The 10,000-nt window shown below is 32.9% G+C and overlaps 2 protein-coding genes across 2 annotated transcripts in view; both read left to right on the forward strand.

Annotated features, from left to right (window-relative positions):
* LOC122266685 (uncharacterized) overlaps positions 1–136 on the forward strand; it is a 1,597-nt gene extending 1,461 nt beyond the window's left edge. The window contains exon 6 of the mRNA XM_086545658.1: positions 1–136. This exon is cut by the window's left edge and continues 44 nt beyond it. Within this exon, the coding sequence (XP_086401784.1) occupies positions 1–14 (14 nt within the window). The 3' untranslated portion in view covers positions 15–136.
* A 3,666-nt stretch (positions 137–3,802) lies between these two features.
* Positions 3,803–10,000, forward strand: part of LOC122266690 (uncharacterized) — a 29,418-nt gene continuing 23,220 nt past the window's right edge. Inside the window, exons 1-7 of the mRNA XM_086551942.1 lie at positions 3,803–3,958; positions 4,552–4,651; positions 5,246–5,367; positions 5,687–5,744; positions 6,902–7,065; positions 7,371–7,485; positions 7,613–7,721. Coding sequence (XP_086408068.1) covers positions 4,591–4,651; positions 5,246–5,367; positions 5,687–5,744; positions 6,902–7,065; positions 7,371–7,485; positions 7,613–7,721 — 629 coding nt within the window. The 5' untranslated portion in view covers positions 3,803–3,958; positions 4,552–4,590. The remainder of the gene's footprint in view (positions 3,959–4,551; positions 4,652–5,245; positions 5,368–5,686; positions 5,745–6,901; positions 7,066–7,370; positions 7,486–7,612; positions 7,722–10,000) is intronic.

The following is a 10,000-nucleotide window of genomic DNA, read 5'->3' on the forward strand; positions in this document are numbered from 1 at the left end:
GCCACAGGTTCTGATTCTTTTTTGTAATTTAGAATCACATGATGTCACATGATGAGGTTTTTGAGGTCCTCAGTGTGATTGATGATATATCTTATTATTTTGAAATGTGATTTTAATAAAGAAATAACATTCTAAACATTCTATTCCAACCAAGAAAATGGGTATTCCTTAGATGCTGAACAAAAATGATTTACTACATAAATGCATCATATAATCACACACTTAAACACACACAAACACACGCATATATTATATAAAATATAATATATATAATTATCATATATATATATATTATATATATATATATATATGCAAATATATATGATTATATATATATATATAGTATATATATATATCATATATATATATATGAATAGCATATATATATATACCCGATATATATTATATCATATTATATATATATATATATATATATGCATATATATATATATATATATATATATATATATTATATATATATATTACTTATTATATACATACATACATATATATACATATATACATATACACATATATATTATCATAGTTATCTATATATATGTATATATATATATAATATATATATTATATATAATACAATATATTAAATCACAAATATAATATATATATATATATATAATTACATGATATACACACACACACACACACACACATATATATATATACAATTATATACTATATATATATATATTATATATATATATATATATATATAACCTACATTTGTTTTTTACATTAGTATATATATGATATATCTATATTCTTATATATATATATACTATATATTATATAACTATGTATATATATATACACGTACATATATATATATACATATATATATTAACTAATATAGAATATCAAACACTATATTATAATATATATATATAATTTATATAATACAGTATATATTAATATATATATACTAATTTATATATATATATATATATATATATATATATAATATATATACTTCTTATATATATAGTTATATATATATATATATATTATTGTTATATATATATATATTTATATATATATATATATATAATACTATATATATATATATATATATATCATATAATATATATATATATATCATATATTATATACTAATTATATTTTATATATATATATATATACCTTATAATCTACATATGTGTGTGTGTGTGTGTGAATCACAAAAACACAAACACAGTAGCGTGCAAAAACAAATAAAATAAAACACTGTCACAAAATGAAAGGAAAAACTCGCTACGTTTCGAACTTTATAATGAAAGTTCCTCATCAGGCGTAAGACACAAGCAATGCCAAAAAATGAATAGTAGACCAAGTAAATTTTGACAGAATATATTCAGAAACAGACGACAAAAGGAAACAAGGACTGAAATCAGGGTCACTGAAGGATGTTTAAGGTCAATTAATCAAGGGAGGAGGAAGGGGAAGGAGCGGGGGAAGGGGAGGAGGAAAGCTTTTCCCGCTAAAAAGAGGTAAGATCATCCAATCCCCACTGACCAGCACTCAAGTTAGAATGAGGAATCTTTTTAATTAAAAGAGATTCAAGCATCTTTCTTTCATAAACATTAGACGATTTGTGAATTAATTTTACGTTGTTCGAATTTAGTTGATGACCGGTATCACGCATGTGAATAAAACAAGCATTCGATTCCCTAGCGTGCCTGGCATCGCATTTATGTCCACTTATTTTTTCCAGCTCTCTACCCATTTCGCCTATGTAAAACCTCGGACATTCATTGCAAGGAATATCATAAATACCTGAAGTGCCAGGAATAGCGCTGGACGTATTGTATTTCAGCAAAAGATTTACGCAACGTGTTAGGATAAGTAAACACTATATCGATGTCCACTATTTTTTTTTAAATAACTGCCGCTTATCATCGAGTGACTGCTTAAACGGTACAACTAATAAGGTATCGGATCTGTCCTTACGCGTGACTCTTGTATGTGAATAAAATTTGGATCTAGCATATGAATGCGCTTGTTCTAAGAAAAACTTAGGGTAACCAAGATTTTAAAAAGATTCCACAATGATGCTAAGTTCTCTATCAATAAATTCATTATCACTGATCCTATTAATAACATATATAAAACGAGGGCAAGTGAACAGAAACGAGTAAAGAAAGTGAAGATATAAGGAGAAAGCAAAGAGTCGGGAAGAGTAAATGAGGGGGATAAAAACTGAGGAGAGGGAAGGCATATAGGTATAAGCTGGAGTGGAAAAGGGGGTAGATAGAAAAGGGGAAACTGTGAAAAGAGGTAAGGACGAGGAATGCGGTAAAAGGGGAAACTAAGGAATAAGGGCGAGGATCAGGAAAAGGAGGGAGGGGGAGGGGGGGGGGGGAGTGGTACAGGATCAGAGGGGGTGGGGTAGGAGGTCCGAGACCTCACAGTATATGCATATATATAAATATGTATATATATGCGTATATGAATATATATGCATATACATGTGTATGTATATATATGTATATTTATGTATACATAAGTATATATATACATATATATATATATATATATATATATATATATATATATATACATACATACACACTCAAATACATACGTAAACTACCGAGAACTATGATTAAATGTACAGTTATCGCCTGCTAAGGTAACGACGACATATTTGTATATACAGTACATGTATATATGAATATATATATATATATATATATATATATATATATATATATATATATATATATATATATATCTATATGTGTGTGTGTGTGTGTGTGTGTGTGTGTGTGTGTGTGTGTGTGTGTGTGTGTGTGTGCACCCATATAACATATATACATTTATATATATATATATATATATATACATATATACATATATATGTACACACATAATATATATACATACATATATATATATATACATATATATATATATATATATATATATATATATATATATATACATATATATACATCTATATATACATACATAAATATATATATATATATATATATATACATATATATACATACACATATGTACATATGCGTGTGTGTATACACACATCTATGCGGACACACATATGGACCACACACAAACAAAGATGTATTTGTGTATCCATATGTATATACATATAGTGGCCAGTCTTTACACCTGCTCCCCAGGACACCCATGTCCGGGGACAGACTGAACGGGAAGAGGCTCCCCACCTTCCAGGAGGAGAGATGCCCCTCCCAGCATGACACCTTCAGTGCAAAGAGGGGCGTCCTAAGAGCAGACCAGCCCTTTCTTGTATACGAGAGGGTATATAAGTTTATGTATAATCACACACACACAGACAGCCACACACATACACACACACACATACATATATATATATGTATATATATATACACAAACACACACACATATATATGTATATATATATATATATATATATATATATATATATAATTTTTTAAAATTTTAAATATATATATATATATATATATATATAACACACACATACGTATACCCTATTTACCAATTTAAATATATTCTATTCTAAAACTCTCAATATTCATACACAAGCACACACGTAAAATGAGCATGTTGGTAAGTACTATTGGAATAGAGAAACAAACCGGCGGACAGAGATGCGAAGAGATGCGAGACAGTTCTAGCCTTGACACGACAACATTACATGCGGGGAGCCGGGGAAGATAAACGTCCATCACTGGGTTGGTTGACGTCCCCAAGATACGATGTCGTTTGCGGGTACAGTCAACCTACAGAGGCCACCAATCATGGTGCAAGCCCGAGGGCGGACACTGGCACCATAACCCACCATAGTAATCAGTAGCGGTTCAGAATAATTCAGAGAAATTTCCGAAGGCGATCAGTAGCGACCAGGCTTCAGCTGAGGCAAGAATCCATTCAGCGTTTGCAACTACACGGCTCGTCTACACATTCCTCTGAGGTAGACATCAGTTCTGGGTCGTCTCTGTTTGTACACCCAAAAAGTTAAGCGGGAAAGACCATAGCATGAATATGAATATATATATATATATATATATATATATATATATATATATATATATATATATATAAATATACATACATGTATACACACACACACACACACACACATATATATATATTATATTATTGTATATATATGTATATATGTTTAATTTATTATATGTATTATAATACATAGATCATAATACATACATTACAGACATATATATATATATATATATATATATATATATATTTATATAATATATATAATTATATATTATATGCATGCACACAAACACACACACACATGTATGTGTGTGCATATGTGTGTATGTCTGTCTGTATGTAAGTATATATATATATATATATATATATATATATATATATATATATATATATATATATATATATATATACTGGTTATACATGAGTATATCTATGTATACACATATTTTTCCTTTTTGGTTGTAACATTTACCAACCCACCCCAGGGTAAGATTAAGCACTGCAAAGCAAGTAGCTAAACATAATTTTGTGTCCGATTTTCAGATAAAAATATTGTGTCCTGTGGCAAAATTACCCGTGAAAATGAATTGCTCTCAGGTGGTCGTGATCAATTTCTTGTTGCTGCTTGGCCTCTGTTGCGCAGGTAGGATCACAGATTACACGATGTATATGTAACTAACGTGCGGTAGATCTATATAGATGCTGTGGATGAATAGATGGATACATAAATGGCAAAAACAATCTACCGTATTGATTATATGACAGAAAGCCCACTATACACAAAATAGATTCATTAGAAAAGCACGTCCACTTGGGTTTCATCTTCAGCTCTGAAGACCTGAAGATGGTATCGATTTCGAAACTCTTGTCTGTTTTTTTTTATTACATCTATTTTGTGTATAGTGTTTTTTTCTTCTGCTAGATGGATATATATACGATATATTCTCTATATTCTCTACCTAAACTTCTAAATGAGCGCACATGATGCAAGATCTCTTACACAAAACACATACTAACTGTACAAAGAAAATTTCCGAGACTGATTTCTGACATTCCATTTTCGAGATTCCATATCTGTGATGATATTAGCGCTCTTTGTATCATATATATCTTATTATCCATTCTCGATATGTAATAACATTTATTTCTTATAATCCTCATTAAGAGTTTTACCATAATCATCATCAGTACAACTGTTATTGTCATCATTATTATCAATACAATCTTGTTTATTCAGTTCACACCTTTTGTAATCATTGGGAGATCGCGTGTACTGATATGATTCGTTGCATCAGCCGCGATAACATCTGTGATGGTCGAACAGACTGCTTTGACAACTCGGACGAAGATATCTGCGAGGTAAGTGACTGTTATTTTGGCATTGTTAAAGTGTAATAAATGGACGATTCTCTTAATAGAAAGGAAGAATGAAAGAAAAAAAGAAAAAGAAAACGCAAGATCAATAGGGATCATATATTTATCTATTATACCTACATACATATATATATATATATATATATATATATATATATATATATATATATATATGTATATATAAATATATATATATATATATATAAACAGACTTATATATATATATATATATTTTTTATATATATATATATATATATATATATATTTCATGTCGAGGATAGTCTAAAAATAGTTGTTCTTTCAGGGAAACTGGCTAAAACCATATCCTTCTACCACAACTACCACAACCACCACAACTACTAGTAAGTAATGAATGTAATGAATTGAATAAACATTAGTATACTGATGAGGTTAAATGACCAAAAAGACTTAAATCGACATGCATGAAAGTAAAAGCAGTGGTTTCAAACTGCGCATTTCTTCTACAACTTCTGGTGAGTATGGAAAGTAATGTCTGCGATTATGTGGGTATACTGTACATGGCTAAAAGATCTGCTTAAAAATAAAAAAAACAATGATTCTATTATATATATATATATATATATATATATATATATATATATATATAAAAATATATATATATATTATATATATATATATATATATATATATATATATCTATATATATATAGAGAGAGAGAGAGAGAGAGATAAAGAGAGAGAGAGACACAAACACACACACACAGCATATATATATATATATATATATATATATATATATATATATATATATATATCAGATTGTTTTCTATGCCAGTAGCACATATACGACAAGTAGGCTGAGCACCACATTGGGAGGAATGGGTTCTTTACTTCGACTCGTATTATGTATATTTTTTCAATATTTTATTTTGTTAAAGATAGGAATAATCATACATTCGGTTACTTCTGTCTCATAGGTATCTTAATAAGCACGTTTTGTCATTTAATGCCTCTTGTAACATTAAAAAGCGAACAACAGGTATTCATATTTTAAAAGCCACGTGATTCTATTTTTAATTTTCGCTTTTGATTCAGATATGCAAAGAAATTATTATGCAAAAAAGCAGATTTTTTCCTCCATAAAAAATTGAAGAGTGAAGTGCTCTACAGAATATATACATCTTCTATAATGAAGATTTTTAATGGATAAGAAAAAACAATATTTATAGATTTATTCTTATGGAAATAAATGTCCATGATGGCATTTTCATTTAATTCTGTCATTGAATGTCTTTCGTAACCGTGATAGCTTATTCTATAATTTCTTATTCTGTTTTTCACTCATGATAATTACCGAACATAGAACAATAATGCATTTTTCTATAATACGAAAATTATGAAGTTTTCTAATTCACAAGTATCGCATACATACTACATGATGGATGTAGTATGATCTATAGTAAAAGTTCAATATCGCATATAGTGTCAGAAATGAAATAATAAAATAACAAATAAAATAACAAATCCCTCATTTAAGCAACGCCCGCCCCCACCCCTCCCCCGCCCAACAACGTGGAGGAGAGCGAGGCAATGGGCCAGAAGTTTGCTCAGACCTTCAACGACACGCTCCATCACCCGAGATGCCCCAAGCTCTATACCAGCGTCGGGACCAAGTGTCTCTCTCTCCTCTACTTCGTCAAGGTATAGCAGGCGTAAGGTTGACCTTGTTTCATACGCCAAGTTTTTACGTTTTTGGGTTTTCTTTTGCACTTAGTACCATGGCTCTATAGTAGAATATAAAATGTTTACTTCTAGTTTTATGGAACAATTTAAAATCCATATCAAGAACTAGTGTCATGCAACATTTAAGAAATACGGAGTAACTTTGTAGCAAAAGAGTAAATAAGTCATGTTATGTTTTCTTATCGAATACCTGGTGGTCGTCGTAATCGGAGTTCATGGCTTTATTCTCCGCCCCTCCTCACCATCTTTCACCACCTTTCCAGGTGGGCTGGGGAGAGGCCAGGGCTCTGTGCTCAGCCATCGGCGGGGAGCTGGCCCTTTATCCTTCTGCCTCCGACGGGGAGTTCGCCGCTCTCCTGAAGTACCTGCGGGAGATACGTGAGTAACTTTATAGGAAAGGGCTGAATATACTCAGAAACACACACACACACACATACATATATATATGCATATCTCATTAATAAACCGACATGACCATGTAGTTAATTTCCTCTTTGTTGAGCAGGGATGACGACGGACTTCTGGGTGGGAGGCCGGTACACGAAGGACACCGAGGCGTGGACGTGGCTGGACGACGCCCCGATGGACCTCGGCTCGCCCTACTGGGCTGTCAGGTGAGAAAGCTCAACAAGTCTAATGTTAGACTGTTGATGGGCAAGTATATTCATTTTTATTATATTCCTATCTATGTTCTGCTTGTACATGCCACCTTTTCTTTACACTACTACTCTGTGATACCTGCATTGTCTAAAACTTTTGAATCATGATCTCCAGGCCGGTATTCACGAAAGGTCATACATAGACTACGAGGAGGGGGGGGGGGGGGGGGGGGGGGGGGGGGGGGGGGGGGGGGAAGGGGGGGGGGGGGGGGGGGGGGGGGGGGGGGGGGGGGGGGGGGGGGGGGGGGGGGGGGGGGGGGGGGGGGGGGGGGGGTGGGGGGGGGGGGGGGGGGGGGGGGGGGGGGAGGAGTCTTTGACTCATCGCGAAAATGTTTTAATATCTTATTTTTGTCTATGACCTGCCCCAAGTATAAGACAGGTCTGCAGGTGTTCCATGTGTAAGGACTGTCTTTAAACCGTCCGTATGAGGCAGCAAATGCAAATATGGTGGATAATAATAATCGAGGCTGAATATACAACACAATAATGTCAAGGAGAACTTATTCCTACAATGTTGAACGTTTAATGAACCGATTCACACATTTTTATGACAATATTCAATTCGAGAAGCACAAAAAGCGCTGCTCACCAACTTAGCAGCATATTTTATAAAGAAAGATAGGAAATCCCCTATTTTCAAAGTCTTGTCGACCTTCATATTTTCATTCGAATCCCATACAGTGATATGGAGATCCCGTTGACTTTGGAGAAAATTAGTTTCCCAATTGAGAAGCATCTCTGGCATACCTCTCCTAGATATGAATCTAGCGAATGCGTTATCTATTATTTGAGATGCATTACGGGCCTATTGTGGTGTCAGATCAAAACAAAGTCCTCCATAAGAAGGGTCATATCTTGTCGCACCTTCGTGTCAGTTTGCGCAGCCAGTGTGGCGGCGCACACTATTAGTGGTATTTGAAAGCCTCACAATTCTGCAAAGTCGGTCACCTATTTTCTCCATTTTACTCATTCCAAGGTCTCAGACTATCGTTCCAGTCCATTTTACGGCGAACTCCATCTTGGTATATCATCTTTACTCTAATCGTGAAAGGGGCTAGTAAGCCCAAGGGGTCCAAGATGGAACTCATGATGCTCAGTATGCCTCTTCGCATGCTCGGCTTCTTAGGTATTGGCATTTTGACCTTTTACACGTAACCATCAAGATTCCATGGAACTCCTAGGGCTCTGTCCATAGGCAAATCGTCAGCCATCAGGCTTATGTCTTTTATATGGCGGCATCTTTTGCTCGGGGGAACAGCTCTTATAATGTCCCTTAAATGTGACATCTATTTTGTTAGTCTGAAGCATCTCATCTACAGGTTATCCCTCAACTCGATGGCAAATTCTTGGCAACAGCTGAGTGTTGGCCCTCATTCTCATCAAGGGTTTTGCTTAGTGCAAAGGACGCTCAAGCAGGGCTCCAGATCCCTCCAAAGAGATGTACTGTTAACCGATAGGCGGCCACCATAGGCACCGTGGGACATCACGATCCATTTGGTGCAAGGGCAACGTTGAATATTGCCTCTATATATGTAGCTAAGGCAACTCTTTCCTCCCTGAATTGTAGGAGGATGCCTTGTAAGCCATTCATTAGAACTGGGCCTTGGATGTCCTTATGATTTGATGTTACCCCTTTGACACTGGAAGCACAGTCAGAGACTAAATATCTTATTTTAATCGAATCTGTAAAGATTACTTGTAAATTCTGATATGATTAATTTCTATATATTTCCTTTTATGTGCATTTGTATTATTTAATTTCTATATGTTTCCTTTTATGTGCATTTTTATTATTTAATTTCTATATATTTCCTTTTATGTGCATTTTTATTATTTAATTTCTATATATTTCCTTTTATGTGCATTTTTAATATTTAATTTCTATATATTTCCTTTTATGTGCATTTTTATTATTTAATGTCTATATATTTCCTTTCATGTGCATTTTTATTATTTAATTTCTATATATTTCCTTTTATGTGCATTTTTATTATTTAATTTCTATATATTTCCTTTTATGTGCATTTTTATTATTTAATTTCTATATATTTCCTTTTATGTGCATTTTTATTATTTAATTTCTATATATTTCCTTTTATGTGCATTTTTAGATTTGCGGTAATACTTCCAAAGCAAATAAAACTCCGCTTCTTTGAACATTCCAGACTTAAAATCTTTAATATACCAAAAGCAAAGCAATCAAATACCTTGCTTATGCCACCAAGTTATTGGCT

Source organism: Penaeus japonicus, unplaced genomic scaffold (assembly GCF_977035675.1).
Source record: "Penaeus japonicus unplaced genomic scaffold, GWHDUDI00000001_assembly GWHDUDI00000002, whole genome shotgun sequence".
In the NCBI taxonomy this organism is placed as follows: Eukaryota; Metazoa; Arthropoda; class Malacostraca; order Decapoda; family Penaeidae; genus Penaeus; species Penaeus japonicus.